General features: G+C 37.7%; 1 protein-coding gene across 13 annotated transcripts in view; it reads right to left on the reverse strand.

Annotated features, from left to right (window-relative positions):
• Positions 1–24,037, reverse strand: part of NRXN1 (neurexin 1) — a 717,717-nt gene that overhangs the window by 80,889 nt on the left and 612,791 nt on the right. For 9 of the 13 annotated variants that reach the window (XM_026844498.1, XM_026844485.1, XM_026844489.1 and 6 more), the window contains 2 exons: positions 18,127–18,216; positions 16,355–16,674 (listed from right to left, as the gene is read on the reverse strand). In XM_026844498.1, the coding sequence (XP_026700299.1) occupies positions 16,355–16,674; positions 18,127–18,216 (410 nt within the window). The remainder of the gene's footprint in view (positions 1–16,354; positions 16,675–18,126; positions 18,217–24,037) is intronic. The other 4 variants (XM_026844499.1, XM_026844497.1, XM_026844496.1 and 1 more) reach the window with 1 other exon arrangement.

The raw sequence follows: 24,037 nt of genomic DNA on the forward strand, positions 1-24,037 counted from the left end.
GGAGGCCCAGATGCTTTTGTCAGCTCTTCAAGCACGGAGAAAGATTACCAGCAGACAAGCCAGCTATAGGATCAAGGATAGCTCCTAACAGGAGACTTGTAAAAAATCCGCTAATACTTATGTTCTTTACTGAATGGAACAAACCTAAACACTTTATAAATCTGAGATCAAGCCTGATTATTCATATACAGGATTACCTTCCATGCTGAAGAGACAAATACAAATGCAGGCAATTAAAGAGAGAGTTATCATAATGAAACCCTTTCTCATGTAATTTGGCAAGATACAGAGCACTGCCATAAGCAGATGTAAAGATGTGGCGCTGGCCGTTGAGCTGAGGTGCCTGCCCGCCAAACGGAGCAGCTGTGGCAGAGGGATGTGGGGTCCAGCACCGCTCACAGCCAGGCGCAGGTTCAACCTCTTACCGGCACCAGCAGCAGAGGAGGCTGGGGCCCAAAGGATGCCGCCACTTACCTACACAAGATACTCTGAATGAAGTAAAAGCAATTACTGTTTTCCACATTTTGAAATTACATAGAGAGGATCCTCCATTCTCTTGCAAATTGAATTTCACAAGCCTTCAAAGCAATTCAGCTTAAGCTTGAGAAATAAACTCTGCGGCAGCTCTTTATCCGACCGTAGTGGGGGAGGCCAGTGATTGTTATCACTGATTTCAGAAGCTGGTTGAAGCCAGCACAAATCCCCTATCACCATACAAAATTCAATTACCTTCGCCCCCCCTTCACATCAGAGAAGAAATAAAAAACCTGTTTGTTTGAAAATTAGGACTGCAGCTTAACCTGAAATAATTTCCTGTGTTCAGCTATAAGATTAAAAAAAATGACAAAGCTGATTAATGCAGTTCAGGGTTGTGTGTGTTGTAAATCTATAACCATTTACTGACTTATTTTATATGGTGAAACTCGCCTGTGTCAAATACAGCTTATAACTACTAAGGTGGCCTCAGGAGACCTGAGCTCTCCCATGCCCTGTCTCTGCTGATTGCAGATTTTGAACGAATCACTTCAGCTTCTGTGTCTCTGCAAAATAAGCAGAGCAATCCAATCTCCTTTGCAAAAGCAACAGAGGCACACTGATTGGAAAGCATCTGTTAAAAGTCAAATATTAATATTATTGCTGTTACTTTGTTAGGAGAATGATCCTATTTTGAGAAAAGGAACATTAGAAAATTTGGATGGAGGACCTTCTTGTTGCAACAAATGCTCCTTTAATGGTTAGAGCACAGCTTCACAGCAGTGTGCCCACCTGCAATTCCCTAGGGAGAGCCAGATACCCTTCACCCACCCTCAGAAAGGTGCAGGGGTCCCATGAGCACCGTGTCACATCTGCAACCCCTGTGCAAGTCTCAGGTAACCCAGGACATCCAAAATGGCACTAGACTCAGCAAATCAAATGGACTGCCTGAAATGACAGGATAATATTTAGGGGAAAGAGAATCTTATCCCAGGACAAATCTATTGCTCTTCATTTGTGTTGTATAAATGAACATCAACTTTGGACCGAAATATTTCATCATTTGCATATGCACACCTGAGTAGCTTGTGGTTAAGGGGGCTGACTACAAACCCAGGTGGTTTGCTGCCACTAGGCATGTTGTTCATTAATCGATCTTGGATCTTCGCGACTGTGGTGAGGTAGTGTATGTTAAATCCACACACATACCTTTGAATAAAGCTTTTTTTGCTCTTCCAGTCAAAACTCTGTCTCCCTAATCTTTGGTGCTGTTACCTTTAACTTTTAACTTCCTCTTTTATGCTTCAAACTCATAATTTGGCTTGTTGCAAATTTATATATGCAGAAATAGTGGTGAATGTCTTTTCAAAACACAGGCTACCTCCAAGGTAGCACGTACTAAAAATTTTGTGATTTACATTCTCCTCTCGGCTACACTGATGCTCATAACAAGTCAAAAGAGTTGTACCGCTGCAACTGAGAATTTGGCTTGATGTATGAAGCATTCATTAAACAGTTTTGTTTATTTAGCCAAAGTCAAGGATCTGTTACCCTTTAATTTCTGTCCATTTCTGGTGCCAGGACAATACACATTTCTGATCCAACTCTCTGAGCATATTCATTTGTAATTAAAATAAAATTTTAAGAATTAGCTATTTGGCTACTTTCAATTGTACTAATGGCTTTTTGTCCTTCTTTGAGAAACACTTCCTCTCAAAGAAACAAAAATGTGGGAGCTCTGACAACAGTAAGAAACTTGTCAGCACAGCCCAGGGAATTTGCAAGAGAAGTTTTATCTTCTCTAGCCCACGAGGTACAATTTTGTAGAATCACAGAATGGTTTGGGTTGGAAGGGATGTTAAAGATCATCTAGTTCCAACCTGCCCCTGCCGTGGGCAGGGACACCTTCCACTAGACCGGGTTGCTCAAAGCCCCGTCCAACCTGGCCTTGAACACTGCCAGGGCATCCACAACCTCTCAGGGCAAACTTCCTCTTGGTCAATAGTGGCTGCAAGTTATTCTGTGCAAAATCTGCTTGTTACCCTGTGTGCTTTCAGTGGGTGTTTTCAGCCCAGTTCCCAGAGTGCAAGTGAAAAACCCGTTTCCAGCATTAAATGAGATCTTTGCTGGCAGCCTTGGCAGAAATGACTGACATAAGTAGCAGAATCAGCCACACTTATCCCACCTCTTCTTCAAAATCAGAGCTGGAACTTGGAGAGAGTCATGAAAGTTTGTACTGGGGAAAGTTACACCAAAATTTATATTTTACCATAATATGCCATAGTATTGGCTGATCTGAGGTCTACTTTTATTCATGGTTGGGCGTATTCATGTTTTATGTGCTAGCACCCCATAACTTCTTCAGCTTCACTGAGACTGTTATAACTATGGCATCTTCTAAGAAGATTAATTTATCTTATCTAACTTCTCAAAATGTCTTCATTGTCCAAACTTCATCTTTATAAAGACCTTGAAACCCTTAAATATCTTCTAGTTAAGATCCCACAGCTCACTTCTCTCCCACAGGAAGTTAAATACAGACTTGTGGAAAATATGGCAGCAGAGTACATAGGAAAACAATTTGTCAATTATTCATGCATTTTTAATCATCAGTAGTGTGGTATAGCAAGTGGAAAAAAATGGAGGAAAGCTGACGAAGTAATGAGCCATCTTCTCTGCAGATCACCAGTAAATGCTCTGCTCGTCACAAAGAACCACAATTAAGAGAATGTTGGCAATAATTATTAATGAGCTATTTAAAACAAGCAAATCATATTGTACTTTACATGCCCTGTCACCTGTGGGGTTTTGTAGAATGTAACTCACCGACACCTAACCTGGACCAAAATAGAACAATTCATTCATTTCAAATTTTTGTTACAAAATAGTAGCTCGGATATCAGAATCACACCTCATGCCCCATCTTAATTAGAAAAATGAAAGAAAATAAAAGAAAACAGAACTCCTCCTTCTGTAGAGAATGAATGACAACTGATTCAGATTTTACCTTTAGTCCTAGGCTAAGATGGCACTTCATCTAGATGGGTTATTTCTAATTTGGTTCCTCATTCAAGAAAAGACTTGAAAAGCATGTGTTTAAATCCCTTCCAATTCCAGCATGTACTTAAACACATGGTCAAATAAAACACATATATTTAAATGTTATCTTGAATAGGAATTCTTCTGCATACTCATGCCCAAATGTATAATCTGAAAAATCTCATATGCCTTATTCATCAGCAATAGATTTTAGAAAATTTCCTTTCACTCTACTGAAAGAAAATAAAGCAATTTCAACTATTAGAGCCAATACTCAGATAATGCAGCATTACAGCTATATCTTACTGTTAGCATTTGTAAATAAAATCATGCTCATGCTGTGACTTTAACCCATGCCACTGCATTTTTCTCTTCTTTGACCAAGGAGGAGTTAAGGGAATGCCAACTGGGAGTTTAAATTTCTGTTTTCTTCTGTTGGCGTAAAGATCCTCCTTGTTACTCGACTGAAATATCTGAATACATTTTCTTTAATATTTCCCTGTTTTTTTTCCCCCTTGGCTCCATACACCTAGGTTATATGTGTACAGTTTCTTACTCCTGAACTTCCCTTGCCAAAGGGAAAACCTGCTGTTTGATTTGTTTTGCTAGTCAGCTGATCAGCATGAACAAAGTTGCAAATAATTCTGGGGAAACTGTGTTTCCAACCATGTTTTAAACCCAACCATTAAGTGAAATTGGAGCATCTATATTCAGAAAAGCAGAAAATGAAAAAAAAAAAAAAAGCCACATGTTATAAAAATGGCCATACCTAGTCAGTTTAAAGGTTCACCTAGCCTGGTATTCTTTCTTCACAATGGTTAATAGCAGATGCCTTGGGAAGAGTATAGGAATTTGGCAAGCAGAAGCAAATACCTTCCTAGAATATCCTCCTAACCTTCAACAATTCACAGTTCAGATTTCTCACCTGACAAACCCAAGACTTTTCATATATCACCAGCGTAGAGAGATAAAATTTACATGACAAATGGTGTGCTTTGATTTTGAGAAGTCTATAGTAACTAACGTGAAAGAAAAATACAGGCAATGCATTAGCTTTCCTGCTCACTGTTATCAGAAAACAAAGTATTTACCCTATGAGCTGCACTGGCATCCCTTGAACAGGGCTACTGTCCTCACTACTATAAGCATCCTGCAATTCAGAAGTGGTAAAGTCTTGTTAGGTGATCTAGCTCCTTCTACCATCAATCCAGGACTGAAGAGGGAAAACCACAATACACCTCTTCTGATGCTCGATACCAAGTTAAAATCACCCCTTGTTGCTTCCTAAGTGTTGGTGAAACTTTACCTACTAAGATTAACAATGTTAGTGTTCATCATTATCATTTTAATATTGCACTAGAAAGAAAATGAAATTGCCATATGGTGGAATTATCACGTCAGACATCTGTTAACTCCCTCTTATGGAAAAACAAAGCAGTTTAATATATTCACAGGGTAAGCAAACTGATAGCTGTTTTCAATATATGAATATATTAAGTGTTTCGCCCCACATTGTAGTACATTCTTTAGAGGTTCACCTCTAAAGGCTTACCTGTATAACACTGAAAAAGTAAGTAACAGTCTCTATTCCTGTGGGGACTCATAGCATTACAAAAATTATTTCAAAAGTTTAAATGCTAAGGTCAGTTAAGATTACGGAGGAGGCACTGCCACAACAGATTTGTAAAGTATTTCGGTTGATTGAAAGCACTGGGCTGATCTCACTCATTTACAGACTTATGTCTAATTAAATTCATATAATACACTCAAAACATTTTTAAACACTGGTCTTGTTTAAATTTTCATTTTTAATCTATTTTTTTTTCACATTTGCCTGAATTTAACAATAAAGAATTAAAAAAACCCCAAAAATAGAACTAGATTTGAGAAGTAGTTTTTCTTTTCCTTTGTTCTTGTCCTTTGTTCTCTGTTATGTTGCTGATAAAATGGAAAAACTGATTTTGGTCATCCCAAATGATTCTTCCATCAATCATTTCACTGAGGAAAGCAATAATCACATCCTGACCCTTCCTTTCCTCCCACTTGTGCATATGGTTTTAACCATGACTTCCAATTCATAAGGAAAATGCTACAGCTGCCTTTAATTATAATATGGCTGTTTGAATTACTCCAGAAAGCATTATTTCTCAGATTATTCCTGCACTTGGTGATTCAAGCTACCAGCATCTACCTCAAGGAAAGGAAATGTTATAATGTCAGTGACATCATCAGAGAAATATTTTGAGTGTTTATGCTATCCTACTTGGAATTGGAGATTACCACAAAAAATGTAACTTAAAAAATTATGTTTATACACTTAAATATGGATGCAAATCCTTGTAATTTTTAGAAGACAACACATATCGAGCTACCACTGCTATCCTACACCGTGGCATGATATACAAAGATATTGATAATGCTTTGGCATGGATTAAATCAGTTAATTAGCAAGTCCATCACACCTAGAGAAAATGTATTCAGACTGTTGTATTCCATACCTCTGGGAGCCTGGAATGAAACTACCACGTCTTTTATTAATGGAAACAATCAGCTTTACTGAACACATTCAGTCTAGAGGGATCTCCCTAAAGCATTCGGTAAAACTCCTGGACACTTAATTTTTCATGAATTCATGGCATTGTGAAACATGGATGCTGAAACTACACTCTTTTTCCAAAATATGTCCAGAAATACACAGAAGAGATAATATTCTTTTAGGGCTTTAACACTTATTAATGCCAGCACATTTGTGAAAGTCATAAGAGCATCTGGATAGGAAGAGAAAAGCAAATGATCAATTCTTGAATCTATTAGTCAGTAGAGTCACCCATGTCTACATGGGCATCAGAATCTCCCTCTTGCTGTTCCCAGCATTATCACAGCATCTACTCAGCACAGGTACTAATACCCTGCTTTAAAAACCTGAAAATAATTTAAGATATGTCTAACGCCATTTATTCTGACCTCATCCTTTATTTTAAAGCATGAAAATGTCAGAATAAATGTGGTCTCTATATTTATAGTGTTATGCTGGGGGCTGAGCAAAACCTCGTGCAAGCTGATGGGCATTTAAAAAACCCTGTCAACCTCTTCAGTCTTTCTTCTTGAACAGAATCCACCCACAAAATCCCAAACGTTTAGTATGCGGCTAAATTAAAAGAGGTAGCAAAATAATATAGTACATTATACCTTCGATGTTCTGTTTTCCATGCGAGCCTTTTTTCTTCCTGGATCTGAGGGTATGTCAGCACCATGCAATCTCTTCACACGGGCTTCCTCCCACATCATTTCTGCTCTTTCCAGAACCGCTTCTAATTTACCTGCTACATGTTCCCTTAAAACCTAGTACTTCCACTTCAGTGTTTCTAGATACAGACATAACTCCTAATAATCTATCTGAACACATCAATGCCATTAATGGATTTCATCCCCATGCCACTGTCATCTCTCAGCAAGGAAGCACTCAGTTAATTTATTACTTCAGATGAACTGGAGGAAGGTGGTTTTTCCCCCAGGTCAGAATACAAAACTAGGTCTTTGATTTCTGTTTAATTGGTCAATATATTGTCTCATCTTCCAGAGTGGATTTTAAGGAAATGGTTCCTATTTCTCACCCTTTCTTCAGTGCACTTCTAGGAGAGAGTGGTATAGTTAGATCCATGGGACAACTTCAGTTCTTCTCTTCCTCAATGCAGACGTCCCTGTCCATCATTTATGTTCCCTCTTGGGAGAAACTGGCAAGACTCACAGGTTTCTTTCATAAGTCACTTCAGAGACTTTACTGTTCACCTTTGCAGTAAAAAACTTTCATCTAATAACTTCATCTGGCTTTTCTAAGTGTTCATATATATGCTTGCAAAGGCATACTGCAAGAAGGGGGTATTTCAACAAGGAGGAATTATAAGAAATGAAAACTATGCAAAGAAATAATGCACTGCCTGCATGCAAAACTATTTGTAACAGTAGTGCAAATCTTCGAGGTAAACAAGATGGAGATGTAACTATTAGAAAGTATCTAAGTCTGAAGAAATGCTTGTATATAAACAAATTATAAGCACCAGCTATTCAGATCAATTGCTGAATACAAAATGGAACCAAATACTTAAAGGCAACTTTAGCTAACAGATTGAATTAAACAAGTCATAAAATAATTATTGATTTATTCAAGACAGACACAGGATGTTGGTACTACCCACATGGAGAAAAGAAAAAAAAAAAAAAGCAGCAAGTTTTTTGAATAAGCCTTCTATACTAACTTATTAACAATATATTCCCAAGAATTACTTCATTAAAGAAAGTGATCTGCAGACTATGAAACAGGCATGCCTGTGAATGAAGCTTTGGTCTTAATAACAGTAAATGAGCAGAAAGGCTTCACATACTGCTGTCACTGTCGTGTTTAGAGCAAACCTCCAGTATATAATATGGTTGTATCATCTACATTTTGAGAAGTTCTGATACGTGTCTGATATTCAACAAAACATCATACAACACACTGTTGTAGAAGGGTCTTTGCCAGCCAGACATAAAAGAACGCTGAACACTGCAACCTGCAGTCATTAACCTGAGTGTCACTCATATACATATAGCATGGAAACTCTTGCAACCATCGTCCGCTGCAGCAGCAGGACTGATACTTTGCTGCAGTATGCAGAGGAGTCTGCCAGCACAGCCGCACATTTAAGCTGTGTTTTATCACAGGTGGGTACCTGCTTTGGGTTCCCGCTGCTGGGAGAGGAGAGTCATACTCAAGAGTTAATCTACCCTTCTTTCCCTCAGCTTTGAGGAATCATACACAGAAGTAAAGGAACAGAATGTATTATTTCATGCTTTCTGAAAGGAAATCGTGCAAGCCAAGTATGTAAAATACACAGCGCTTCAGTCATAGAAATTCACCAAAGGAAACTGTGAACGCGATCTTCAGGCTTACCACAGCTCCAGTGAATGATAAGGAGACTGAATGACTATCGCTTTCTTTTCACAGCAGAACAGCAGCTCTCAAGACACAATGCAAGCACTTCTATCCTGCAAGGCTACTGAAAATTAGTAGTGGCTGTAACACCCAGGCCTTTGCAGCCATCCCAAATGCAGAAAAGCATGTGAACAGCTCTGTGACTGTATGGTTATGGGTCACCAACTCTGCAATAGCCTCTTGTTCCACCTGGATGAAACAATCCCATTTCTGTATAATCCTGATGTAATAATGTTTGTTTTGTGTACTGGGAGGCACTGAGGGGGAACGGCAGACAGGTACAGAGCCTGAGACAGGACCAAGCACTGCTTTATATGAGAGGGCCCTTCCTAAGAAAGCAGTTGGAAGAAGGAGCCTGTGAATGTGAGGGAAATATTTCTCAAAAAAATCAGTGGCTAAATTTGGGTGTGACTTTGCTCAGCAACCATTAGATACCATGTCTCATATTATGCAAATAGATGTTTTAGAAATTCTACAGTGCTAGCATGACATGAGCAAAGTATTAGGAAAATAAAAAGCAGCATGCTACGAAAAAACACTGGTATCAAGATCATGTTTGTTCTACATGAAAATTAAAATTCACCCGTTTTAAGAATTATAATGAGTCAGAATTTGAGATTGGATAACACCAATTTGGGTTAACCCCCCCCCCACAGAATAAAGAAAACTTTGTAATAAATGAGCTTGGTCATTTAAACATGAAAGAAACTGTTAACAAAGTGGCAGGTGCAAATGGCCCCAGATCCCTTTTTTTTCCCAAATCGATCTTAGAAAGAAACTGTGACTTGTAACGAATTAGTCAACAATTTAGACAAGTGTCTTCATGTTCTTTGGATATAAAATATGTTATAATTTACAAACTTTTTTTTTTTTTTTTTTTCCCCCTGTGCAAACACACTGTAGGGGGTGTTTTCAAAGCAGCGCTCAAGGTTTTAGACATATCCCACTGGCTTAATGGAAATTGCATGGTTTGGCTTCCTTTTTGAGGGTTTGGAAAGCTATCCCACCTGGATGGTGCCTCTTGAAACTACTCTACAGCAAAGCTAAAGACAAAGCAGTCCACGCAGAAGTCAGTCTTCTCTGGACTGTATAGTGCAGTAGACATGAAGTATCGTTGCTGATCAGCTCCAGGCATTTTTATGCCTGTAGTTTTCCAAGCAACTGGTTAAGATTTGCCTTTGCTGGCCCAGTATGTTAAAAACTGCCCGTATGAACCCTTCCTCAACACATATTAACAACAACTAACAGCAGGTCTTGTCCTCTGAGCTTGACACAAAGCTCTGGTTTCAGAGATGAAATTCTCTGTAGATTATAAAGCTAAAAGCAATCACTATTCTTTAGTTCACCGGCAAGGCTACATGCACAGAAGCACATATTTATTAAGTAGCTAATTTACACATTACTGACACTCTGTTTGAGTGTGTATATGTATAAACATCAGGATAAGATTTTCAGAAACACTGAAGTACATTAACGAGTGTGAGGGAACTTTTGAAAACCTCATCCTAAGCACACATTCACTTTTTTTGTTTTAATATTTGCTTTTTAAAGACAAACCAGGGGCTCTGCAATATGCAACAGAAGACCAGGATGGGCACCAGAACTTAAGCATTTTGGCTTCTCTGAGAGCTTAATGTCCTTGAAATCTTTATGCCAAAGACAGATTTGACTGAATTGGTCAAGGGATTCACTATTTATTAAGAGGGACAGACAGACAACCATGCGATCACGTAAGTCATACATGAAAACAATAAACCAATGAGCCACTCCAACATGCAAGTGTGATAAAGGCTGCTTTTCTAAAGCCACCTTAGTCTTATAACTTCAGTACTCCAACTGAAGAGCCAATATTCAATATACAAATACTTTGCAGGATAAGGGAAAATTCAGATGTGATCAGGTAGCAAATATTAAAACATAGGTAAAGAATTTTAGTGTTCACTGTATCTTATTTCAGTTTTTTAGAGATCCTACTTGAGTGTCAGTATTAACAATTCAATTATTTTAAAAGATAATTGTTTATCAAAAATCACTAGAAGAAACTAAAAATGCATAGTTTAAAATGCATATTTTAAACAAAAAAACAGGAAAAAAAAAAAAGAGCATGGGTTTCACGCACCTCACTATTTTTCTGTCAACCTGCAATTAAAATGTGAGTATTTCCACAACCAACATATTTGCATAGAGATCGTACTGCAGATGAGATTTGTTCTTAACACTTGAATTCCCCAGGTTCTGTCATCTAGTGAGCACATACAGGCGCTGAGCACTGTGATGCTAGAAGCTATGGGATTCACTTTACACTAGTGAGCATCTATTGAGTCAAATCCTAGTGACTTATCAGACCCCTGGGGAAGAGCTTTGTCTACCAGGGCTAATGTATTGTGGACTGACTGGTGTGAATGTCCAGAGGAACTGGCAGCAGTGTAGAGACATGGAAAGAACCCAACCCCTGTGTATAAGAACAGGCACTGCAAACCACAGAGTGGATAATTTTAAACCAAGATGGGTGGAAAATACTCTTCCTCCAATTAACTACATTGACTTAATGATTAGTGTGTCTCCATAAAATATATTCACATTTACTATCCTGTGTAAAGGTCGTGTACTCAACTACAATTCTTAAAATTGAAGTCTTTCAATGAAAAACACCCCTGTCTTTTTCAAATGCTTGTTGTTATTTAGCAGGTGAAGACACTGAGCCAAAGCCTGTCATTGTCCCTGCTACAATGAATACCATTTAAATCTGCTGCTTCAATACATGTAAAGAAACATACCCTTCACCTGATGTATGCCCTCCAAGGCAACTGACCAAATTTCAGCTCATCAATTTAATATGAAGTCAATTTGATTCTGCTTGACCAAAAATCAGTGCCTATTGTTCCAAAACATGCAATCATCTCACACTATATTGCAATTGTTAGTTAAGTGGCTTAGTGTTATTGATAAGAGCCCACTCTGATGAGAACAAAGAGGACTGCCAGAATCCCTTATGAAAAATTTAAAAAGCTATTTTGCACACAACTTTCAGAAACGGTTTCCAACGCACAAGAGCAGAGGCTTCTCTGTGGATGGGCTGTCATAATCAAATCCTTAGAAACGGATGGGAAATGAGCATATTATTCTTGATTTACTATCACTTCATTTATGATTTCCAGTTAATACGATCCACAAAGCCATGCCAAAGAGATACTAAAGGCCTGATTGTGCTATCCTAATTCAAGCAAAACCCGTACTCCAAGTCCTTTTGAAGCCTTTCTGCTTCTGCCAACTCCTGCAATTTTTATTGCAAGCCTTGCAGTACTTGGTGTTTTGCTTAACATTCTGGCTCCCGGAGTTATACAACATGTGAATCTCCTTTATTTTCAGTTTTAAAAGAAGTTTATCGCCTTCATGATTGAATAGAAAAACTTGCAAATGAGACTTTTAAAAACTCTCAAAAATAAAAGAGAAAAAGAGGAAAGAACTGTAACATTTTGCCGAATAACTTCATAAAGAGGATGATATTTTTAGACCAAATCCACGATTTCTGAGCCCCAGTGCATACTCACAGCTCACCAAAAGTAAGCGACACATAGCTGCATGTTTTCACTTAACACAAGCCCTATTCTTGTAACACTTAAGGTTGGGGATTTCTTCTCATGCTCGTAAAGGTATGTAAAATATTGAGCCTCCCCCTGTCCAGTGTGGAGGGAATGAAGGACCTCCCCTGCAGTCCTCAGCTACTCCGCCAGTGGCAGTGGTTTCCCCAAGCATCAACGGCAAAGTGAGAACCAGAGAAAACTTCTCACTGACCACCCAACTGGTGCCTGTTTTGCACCAACTGCCCAAATGGGACAAACTGGGCAGCCCAGTCCTTAAATTGCCTGCTTGAGAGTCTACCATAAGCTATGCAGTGACCCTTCAGGACAGCTGTAGCTTGGGGGCTGCTATCTGAAGAGCCTGAATCAAAAACCAGGCAGTAAACTCTCTCTCCCATGATGGCTGCAAATCCACACATTGCTTGCTAACACTGAAACAGCACAATGCTTGCTTTATTTCCCTCTTCCTCCCACCTCCTAATTTCCTTTTTTTTTTTTTTTTTTTTCCCCTCCTTACCTGATACCCTTTGTTTACTCTGTAAACTATTTGAGCCAGGGGCTGTCGCTTCCTTATGTGTTTATGCAGTGCTTTGCACGGAGGTTGACAGCTGTAGATGCCATTATAATCAAAGGAGAGGGATTTTTAAGGCGCTAAGGAAAATGAGGCATTCACCTACCACTGACATTCAATAGGCTTTGAGTACCTTTTTCCCCTTTAAAAAAATCTGCATTTACAAGTATAATAATTAAGATGCCTGTCATCACCAAAACATTCGTTGTTAAAATATGACACAGCCTCCAAGTAGGGAAAACCTTCATTTAGAGCAGAGTCACTAGCAAAAAAAAAAAGTTTTATTTTTTTCAGAAGCACTAAGACCTCAATTGTCTAAAAACATGCACAACAGTATTCAACATACTTTCTGAAAGTATCATGTCTATCTTGTATCATATATTGCATGTTAAATATCTGCTGAGAAGCACACACTCCATCAATTTAAGCACTAACACTGTAGATTTTTTTAAAAGAACATTTCCTATAAATAGAGATTTAAATGATCTTCTTTAAGTATTGTAATCTTTAATTGAATTCAATACCTCTGCAAATGGAGCAAACAATCTCTGACTGATTAGATCATTTGCCTCTATTCCATTTCAGACATGCACTGGTTTGCAGTAATATAAGGTTTTTTCATTAGCAATTGCTGTTCAGCTGCATATTTTCTTCAGTAACCTAATTAATGCTAGAAAGGTAACTTTTCTTCTTGCGCATTACAGTATGTCAATGGAGTTGACACTATTGCAGAGGTTATATACAAATAAAAATAATCCAAAAATTATAAAGGACAAAAATGAAAGTGAACACAGAAATTAAAAGTAGATTTTCCTTGAGATGGTGAGAGCCTTCATCTCCCAGTGACATCATGATGGAAAGTGATTACTCAGCACCCTGCAGGACAGACACATGGGAGTCCTATGGGTCACTAGCACAGAAATTATGATATATGAGCAGAATAAGAAAACAGATATTAATAAAGGTAAGAAATTACATCCTTAATTTGACTCAGTAGTTTCCTAGGTCTGAATCTGTTGCATGTATAACATAGCATCCTGCAGACAGACTTCAGCTTTGACTTTGGGATGTTATCAATCTCTTTAAATCAAATCACAGGCCTGATTTGTAAACTGTGTTCCAGTGCAGTCCCTGAGTAATTAAGTGTGTAGTTGTAATGACAATACAGATCCTACCAGGCAGGATGTTTAGACATAGATGAAGTAAACCACTGTGTATTATTAATGGCAAGAAGGGCTCAGTTATACAGTCAGGATGCCATGTGCTGACATTAACACTGAATGCTTTCCTCACAAATGTTGATTAGATACAGAGATTCAGATGGGCTGGCACCAGGCAATCTAAGAGGTGAGAAGTAGATTGAAACCTTCACCCCCAGAACGTGCTTTGGCAAGATGCTGTGCACCTCAGGATGCTCCTGGAGCCTGCCTGAAGCTTGCCGTGGTGGGACATCAAAGAGCAAGTGCTCGTGGTATTTGGGCGAAGCTGCTTCAGCCAGGAGGGGGTGAGGGAATGGCACAGTTGTATTGAGGTCACTCTGCTCCAATGGTAGTGAGGTGCTCTAATAACGTTGTGTAGATGCTCTGATAAAGTCAGTAAGGGACGCACCTTATTTCAGGCACCACAGTCTAGAAACAGAAGATCTTTGGAAGATCATTTTGCCTAATTGTCTGTTTCCCCTCTTCAGAAAATATTACACCTCACCATAGTTGTTAGCTAAAGAAATTTTTTTCTTTTCTAAATATGCCATTGGAACACCTCAAAAAGAAAAATCTTAGTGGCTAAACATCCAAACAAGTATATAAATCATACTAGGGAATACTCCTGGAAACCGAGGCCAAATGACAAAGCAAACAGCAAACACACACCAGCAAACTCCCATTGCCCACAGATCATGCAAGGCACCAACTGGGAATGGTCCCTGTAAAGTCTGTCCTCCTATACTGTGCCTGGGAGTTACCCGAGACAGTGGCAGAAGTCAAAAGCACGCTGGGAACTGTGAGAACAGTTTAATTTAGTTTAATTTTAATTTATTAGCATTCAATTAGTCCAAATTCTTCCACTCTGTAAGCATGTCCTGCAATTTCAGATGCAGATGTAAATTTGATAAAGTCTTACATTTCATTGTGAAACCAGGGATACTATTTAAAACAGAATTAATAACAAAGAAAATTTATTGGCTATCTAATAAAAACACCATAGCTTACTAAAAGCATTATCAAAAGAACTGCAGCCTATGGTCTACAATGGATGCCATGTTTTAAAGGCAACTGGTTCCATGTATCTGTAGCTGGGTTTTAGTTGATCTCCCCGTGTTTTTTTCCTTTGGATTCTCATGCACTTCACATAAACAAGGAAAATGCATAAAACCTGTGTTTGAAAATACGAAATGGTTTTTTAAAAGCTCACTTTTAACTTAAACGTTCTGCTTCAGCTTATAAAATAATAATTTTTACTTTTACTTCACTGTAGTTTTCAGTCCATAGTATAAAGTGTACAAAAATACTACAGACAGAAAAAATGAAGTGTCGAGTTTGATGCCCCGATCTAATTCAAACTGTGAGTTGAGGTTTTACACAGAAAACAGGCAACTTGACCTCAGCCTCCCAGTCTAATCAGTATGTTCTCCTTCATTCTTGAGAAAATTAACCTCATTCATCATGTCATGCTCCTGTTCCTCCCTATGGCTGATGATGCTTTCTTTGCTCCCTGTCCTACTTCTGGATCTCAGAGTGACTGTCATGGCTTGATGGCACAGTGGGCACACAAGCAAGCACATGAACCAAGTGAACATAAGAAAAGCTTTTAGCAGCGTAGCTTTTTTTCTTTGGGTGGGTTTTTTGTTTGTTTGTGGGTTTGGTTTGGGTTTTTTTTAAGACAGAATAAATACGAAAGAATCTTCCCTGCCACAGAAATGTCTTGTTAAGTTTTAGGTTTTTAAACCACAAAAGTCTGAATGTTGTTACTCCGGGTATCCACAAGATGAAGGTACTTCATTCATTCACCTGTTTTTCCCCCTCCTTTTCCTGATAATTAAATTCCCCCACATATTATACAGAGATCCTGACAAAACCTGAAAGCTACTAAATATATCACTAAATTCATGAGATGCAAATAACCTCAACAAACAGTAAACAAGAGCCTCTGACTTGGAGCCTGAGTCTCCCAGGGTGCAGAGTGCTCTTAATTCCCTTTGCTGCCACTGCCTCTTATGAAGAATTTTGCCCGAGAAGATGATCAGTTGTGGGATTAAAGAAAGTGCTATTTCCCTCTTTTTCAGCCTCTTCCAACTTTTTGGCTTCCTCTTCCCTCTTCAGACTGGGTCTCTTTTCTCTATCTCACAGATAAAGTCACCACTTCATTTCATTATCTCTAATTCCCACACTGAAAATAATCGATATAAGCCATCAAAGGAAGAAAGAGTATTTAAAAATATGCATCACCATGAAGATGGGTGACAGGGTGGTAAAACTGAGTACAAAAAAAAATCTCAACTGGTAAATTTGCCTTATTTAGAAGAACAGCAAAGTCCTTACTTTGCCTCTAAATGCTGATCAACAGCGCATCCATAAGACAGGTATGGTACAGAACTTTTATCTATAATTCATGCATTTTTTTCAACAGGAACAATTTCATCTGCAGAGTGAAGCCTGAAGATATAGGAAGCCACACTCACAGATGGGAAAATATTTGCAAAAGGCAAGGAAGCCAACTAACCTGACCAATAGGTTCTTTTGTCGGGGTCTTTCCTCTTCTAGCAGTGCTTGTGGCCAAAGTGGTGGTGGTTTCCATGACTGATGTGGACATCTCAGACTGCATCGCTGTGGCTGTGGACTCGGTTGTCATAGAGGAAGGCACTTCACCAACAAGTCTCACATTTCCTTCTATCACGATGTTGGCATCATTTTCTGCTGCCATATTCAGAACTTTCAAGCCATTGTAGTAAAGACCAGAGAGCTGGCCTTGGAAAGGGTGGCCACGTTCCTTGCCTCCAATTTTTATGGTTGCTTGGCTATTGAAGATTGTGAGCTGACGCCCTGCGAAGATAATATTATATACATGCAAAAATGTTGACTGTGAACACTATACTCTACACAAGTGATAACAGATTGTCATGGGGTGAATAATGAGAGCAATAAACTATAAGAAAAGGATTTGACTCATAATTCATTGCTTTTTAATGAGGTGTCCATGAAATGCATAAATTTTGAGAGCATTTACATTTTTCTTAATTTACGACGTTTTGGGAATTTTTTTTATTTTTTTTTTTTTTTGCTAAAAGGCCAATCAAATATATTTGCAAATGTGTTTAGCACTACAAACGATACCCCTCTCCCTTTTACCTGAAAGCAGTGTTAAGCTTTTTTGGTGTTTGTCAAGAATGCCAGGTTTCTAATTCCTTAAGATTACTTTTTCTTCAAGTCTGCCAACATTTCAAAGTTTTTTTCCAAGCAATACAGCATAGGTCCTATAGCTTTAAGTATGTACGTGTGAGTTTATGTATGTATAGACATATACAAATATGTATATACACACAGAGAGAGTTTATATATATGCCAACAAGTCACTAGGTCAAATGAATTTTAAGAATATATGTTATGCGGTAATCTGTCATATCTCTATATAAGTGAATAAAAGATTTACTTTTTAATTAAATGTTTCCTTTTTGTATTTAAACGTTTATTTTCCTTCAACATACACTCTGAAAAGAAACACATGGTTCACAATGAGTATCTCAGAGGCAGATTCAGAAATAGATGTCTGATTGGCTTTCAGCAAGGCTATCAATTAAAATAAAAGGTTTTAGATGTAAAAGCGGCTTCAGAAATGATACACATACCAATGGAGAAATCATGGCACATTTCCATTAAACAGAGAAATCCTCAGCAACAGTACCACTCTTAGTAAATAGAATAGTCACTTTAGCAGATTGGTTTCTGCTCACAAAAAGCATGCACACAACTTTAAGTTCTGTTTTAATTAGTGTTTGTTCCAAAATCCCCTTAGAAGGTTGCAAACGTTAAAGGGACTTCATTTTGATTGGCAATTCATATTGCCCACTATTTAAGATACCTACAGTTTAAACAAATTTTTTTTTTTCAGGACCATAATGAAGATATCATAACTACATATATTTTTAGTTAATAATTTAGATGCTGGAACATGTAATATCATCTATGAATGATTTATAATTTTTGGTTAATGTTTGCTATGAGTACCTTCATAGATTGAGTTAGTGGATTATATTTAACAGTCCCTTTAACCTTAAGTTAACAGGGTAAGATTATTAAACAGCTGGTACTTCTAGAAATGTATAGAAATTATTATACAAGGTATGCAAATATTACTCTATATTTTACTTTTTAAAATTTGTTTTTAATTTAGTTTTACTGAAATTTATTTTTTATGTTTATTAGTGTTACAATGAAGTACTACTTGGTTATGTTCAAATTATTTTTTTATTTGAAGTTTTAATCAATGTTTTTTACCTTTGTCGAGTAGCCATTCATCAACTACTCGACCAAGTCGATATGGAATTCGCTGTCTAGCAATCGCCAGGCGCTCGTTATCATTGTTTCCTTTAAAGTTTAAAGAGACATTTCATTGGTTAAAATCTGTAAGGTCAAAGGTTAAAAGTTAATACTTAAAGCTTGAGCTATACAGTTGCCACATGATTTTTTGAAATTTGGAATTTTAAAAAGTGCTACCTAGAACATTTCATGGTTCAGACTTTTCATTCATTCATTTATTTTATTTTAGCAAACAAAATTATTCCTATGTTAATTGAAAATTAGAAATCTGCATTTGAGCTAGGTTATTAAACTTATGTTATAGACAGACCCAAAAAACAAATTTAAACATCATCGAATGGCTTTACAAAAAATGATCATTGACTTCAGGGTTTTGTCTTTTTTGATGTTTCTTATTAACTAGTTAAACATGTTCAGGTGAAACAGGTTTAAGTTTTCAAAAGACATCCAACCTCTCACTCCAGGTTAATCATTTAAAGAAGAACACCACATCTCTTAATCACCATCTAAGGCACACTTACTTCTGCTGTCTAGTAATAGACCTGCTGTAACTTATTTCCTAACAAGAAAAGATACATTCTTCTTCGCTTCATTTAAATAAATTCCAGATATTCAAATATATGGTACAGAACAGAGCAGGGTATTCACCATTTGTACATTCTCATAGCACACGTTGACAACGTCTTGAAGGAACACCAAGGCTTTGACAAAAGTGACTTGCTGAAACGTAGCCTGGTTCTGAAATGTGGAAGCGCTTTAAAATTTAGCAAGAGATCATCCATAGTGGGGTTTCACAAATTAAGAACTAACCAGAACTCAGCAATGCAATACAAACACTTGTCATATTTGAAAACTGTATCTATTCTCAGTCTGTGCAGAGATCTTTGATGTCTTTAAATAAAACAATGAGGTAAAATAAGGCTGGTACAGTCAGAAAAATATCAAACAAGGAATAATTAGCAAATAAAAAAAATATTTCTGATTGGAGCTTTTTGTGTTTGAATGATATAGGTGTGATCCCTCAGAAAACCATGTCTTCTACTTAAAACTTTTCTTAGGAGAATGGCAAACTTAAATGTTTCCTTCAAGGTACAGGTTTTTGGTTGCAGTAGTATTTTAGACCAACAATACCCTTTTCTTCCATTGTAATGGTTCATATTATTAAAGAACCTGAGAGATAATAAGAGTCAGATGAGTAAAAAGCAGTCATTCCTAGTTCAGGTCTGAATTCAAAGTCAATCTTACTAGCTCAAATGTGTATACTGTCTTTGACTTCAAAACCCACCAACGAACATATCTGCAGTGGAAATGTAAGTACAGGATGCAGTAGCCCACATAGTGCTTAGAAATAAATTTTCTTGAGCTAGAAAGACCTTACTGCTAATTATCAACCAAAGTATTATCCAAATTCAGAAAACCAATGTTCTAGTTTGTTAGACAATCATCCCCACTATCAGCATCACAAGACGTAACAGGCTTGCAGGGAAGAATCAGTACCATAGCCTCCAGAAATAGCAAGAGCAACAGCTGCTGTGCCAAAAACCATGGTGGTTTTATGCAGATATTTACGTATCTGTGACATGATACTACTATTTCTCATGTTCCATGTCTCCCTCATTTTGTTTAACACAGACACAGTTCACTATGCCAGAAGCTGGTCTATTTTCTTTTGAGAGTATGTCCTTTTCCTATTCACTTTCTAATACAGAATCATAGAATGGTTTGGTTTGGAAGGGACATTTGAAGATCATCTAATCCAACCCCCCTGCCGTGGGCAAGGACATCTCTCACTGGATCAGGTTGCTCAAAGCCCATTCAACCTGACCTTGAATACTTCCAATGATGGGGCATCCACAACTTCTCTGGGCAAATATGCTCTGTGAACTTCTATATGGGTGTCAATATTAAAAATTACATGGGTGTATATATAAAAATATATACCTTTTTTATTCATACTCTTTGCTCTATTCTCAACTTTCAGAAACATTCTCCGTAAAACAGTATTTTACTGAAACTTTCCCTTTTCTGCCTTTCCAAGAAAGTGAACATTTAGAAATGTTCAGGCTTTGGAACACAACTCTTGTGATGTAAGAATACAGAATGTCTTAAAAAAATTTTTACTTTTATGATTTTTAAAACTACTGCTCTGCATCCTGGGCTCCTTCACTTACAACAAGGTTCCTGTGACTAAATGGAAATTTGAGAAGTACAGGAAAAACATGAGAAATGTCATGTGACCAACATGGATACAAAGATAAGTATTGTGACTCTCCATGTTTCTGTTCTGGATCTGTATCATAAACTAAATATATACATATATATGCCAGTGAGTTAATAATTTATATTCCCTGACAGTTACTTATTTAGCTTTTCAAGAAGATGTTTCTATAGTTTTCATTGAGGCATTATCAGTTAATTCACTAAGCGAGAGAACATCCTATTTCCAAAAGGTTTCCTTAACCTAAGACAAAAGAATCATGAGACTTCTGTTGCTGTTGGGTATGGGGTTTTTTGTTGATTCTTCTATGTCATTTGTAAGAAAAGGACAAAATTTTCAGAGGAGATTTGCAGGCATAAAGAATCTATTAACACAATGGAAATAAAAGTCTCATGGACATAAATCATCATTCACTCATCAGATTCACCCACTGTTATTCACTGGATGCCGTTCATGAACAAACGCTCCCTAGACCCCAGGGGATCCATACAGTCACGTCAAAATGAAACAGTGTTCACAACTGCATACACTTGGAAGGCATTAAAGTCTATGTTGTTTATTCAGCTAGTGAGTGCAAATTAGGTGCATTTAGTAGAAAGACCCTCTGCAGCCACCACTCTGTATCCCTAACACTATGGGATCTCTCTACTGTAGTTCCATTACTAACACAGGATTTATCTTAGACAAGGTTTATTGCTGCCTCCACTTTCACTACTTGGCACCTGCTCCAGGACATTTCTATGGTAAGCGTGGAAACTCCTCTGTGAATTAACACAGCACGAATTTAGTCCTGGCTAGCTTATATATTTCTTTGAATTATTCAATTAAAAAATCCATGCAGGATGTACATTTTTTTGGATAATATTGCACCCTCTTATAATGTGATTCTATCTATAAATTACGTTTTATACTAACTGCAGCAGTCTTGCACCACTGGGAGAAAAACACAAATGAAAAGCAAGGGAATAACCATTTGATTTGTAAAGGTCACACAAAAAAATAATAGCCGATTACATTAGCTCATCCCTCATCAGAGAAAAAGCACATTGTGAAATGCATCTCAATTTGACACTATTGCATTAGCTTAAATTCTAGTTTATAATATAAATGGAAGGGCTAGGGGGAAATGGTGTGGAATTTATCCAGATTTAGTTTCAAGAACACATAGGTTTAGTAATGATGAAACTAGTAGGCACACATGTAACTTAATAACTACGTTTAAAAAAAAACAAAAACAAAAAAAAGTGATATGTAGCACTGAAAATAACAGAAGTGACATTAAAAGCAACAAACATCCTATCATTACATCATGAAAAACATACACCTTTTCTATAACTGCTCCTTCCCAAACAGCTGGTTTGGGTCATACACCCAGCTACAACAAATCCGGATAGCCCCACTGAATTCAGTAAATCTGTGTGCATTTACTTTATCTGGTAATCTCATCTCCAGCAGGGAAAACATAAATATCACATATTGTTCTTCTCAGGGGTATTCAGTGCACATTTTTCATGCTTACTTTATTTATGCTTGGTTTTACCAATATGGTGAACCACAAAGAACTTCTTCAGTAAAAATCACTTCCGAGAAGGTTAATATATGTTTTCATACTCTAAATAAACCTGTGGCTTTGAGTTTTTATTTCTGTTACCCATCTGAAAGATTAAGTGCTCTGGCAGGAAAGCTTTTCAACCATATTTCATAAAAAACAACTGATATGCCTAAACTTTAATTGTAGGCAGCTATGTGACTATCCAGCATGACTCCTCCTGCTTATATGTCCCAGATTTCTTTGATTAAAAAAGCTGGGTAGAAATGATTCACTCAGGATGTGCACTGTGACATTGTCTAACCTGATTGAATTCTAGATGGCTTCATTCTTCTGCCAAATAGATAATATTTTGTCACAACACAGTGTTAATTCTGTACGGACAGAAAGACTTCAAGGGAATAACAATAATTTCAAAGAATCAAGGTAAGCAGAGAGGAGCAGCAAAGGTCAAATCTTTAAGTCAGAGCTAAATCTTGTGGCAAGATTGAGAAGAAGCAGTCCAAAAAATCTTTAATCATACCTTTATATCTATAGGTCAGCTGGGACAAACCAACTATGTGAACTTCACTAATATGTATTTTATCCCTCCTGATTTATTATATTGTCAGTGCTGGAGTGTAATTCTATTTTGTTCTCTGAAATAAAGGTGTCAGTTATTGATGTGAAATAGCAGCATCCTTGAAAGAGAATAAGTAAGAAGGTTGAAAATCGAGAGTCTGTGAAGAACAACCTAGTCTAGAGAATATTTTCTTTGAAAAAAACCCTTTAACAGAATACAAATTCACCTTGTTAGTCTCAGTGATCTGCTAGGGAAATAAATAATGAAGTGATGAAAACAAGGTCTATCTCCATTTATCAACAACCCCTCTCTTGCTAGTTTTGCTCATCATGATCTTGACACCGCTATTTCTGAATCATGACTCCCCTGACATCTGCAAGAGGAAGGCAGAGACCCATATCATTCCTCCAGATGCAGTTAGGGATGAAACCTGACTGAAGTATCAACTGCACAGCCTGAAAGGAAGCCACAGCAGCTCTGTGGTACAGGGGAAACTGTCCACACAGTGTCTCACAAGGCCAGGCTAGGAAATCTCGGTAATGGCCCATACTAAAGTTCTTTTAAATCATCTATTACTGTTACCATGCACACACACTTGTGTATACAAATATATATTAACGTTGGAATAAAATGGAGAAGCAAAGACTGTGGTCTAAAATTTATACAACAGATTATTTTGCACATGCAGATTGCCTGTTCCCAGCAAAAGAGATAGTGATAATTTAAGTGCCATCAATTTCAAGCACAAACTTCTACATGACTTGCACATAATTTTGTCATGCTGGTGTTTACACTGCCTCCATGTCTTGGCCATAGGTGGATGCTATCCATGTCATCACAGTCACAGTGTAAATTGATATAAACAATACAAAAGATTCAGACTGTAATGTGTTTCAAGTAGCCAATATACAGACATTCTCTAAAGCTGTATTAAGATTGAAATTTAAACAGTCTTTAACTGTCATCTAAGAAATGCAGTGGCTTTATCTGCATTGCTCTGTTTGACCAAAGACCCCTTTAGAGAGGTCACTCAGGTTGCAGACCCAGAGAGTGGGTAGGGTGTTCTAGGGCATAACCTTACTTCATCTGCCACTGTAGGCCTCTGGAAAGTCTTGCTCCTAGAATACTTTGCTCTTAAATGCTCTGCAGCACATTTCATCATCTGATCCTGCCTTCTGCCTTCATAAACAGCCGTAGTATTACCCACAAGCATCTTGTCCTCGGCAGCCATCGGTAAGCTCACCTTTATGCCTGCAAACACAAGATCACCTTTTCCATCACCCTGGGTACAGGATGTACAGTCCTGAGACTGATGGGGCAGCGGACAAGAGGTCTAGGTCCACCCCAGGAAATCACTGTGTGTGTGTGGACACTGACATTGCTCTGACCTATAGTTTTGCCGAGGGCTTACAGACTTGGCTATTGGTGTTTCATCCAGAAATCAGTTCTGGATGGATCAGATGAAGCTCTGTGTGTTTTCCTGTTCCTAAAATATGCCAGCTCTACTTGTTACAACATGTAGGATGATGAGTTGGGAGAT

Source organism: Athene cunicularia (assembly GCF_003259725.1).
Source record: "Athene cunicularia isolate RWA chromosome 3 unlocalized genomic scaffold, athCun1 chr3_part1, whole genome shotgun sequence".
Classification (NCBI taxonomy): domain Eukaryota; kingdom Metazoa; phylum Chordata; class Aves; order Strigiformes; family Strigidae; genus Athene; species Athene cunicularia.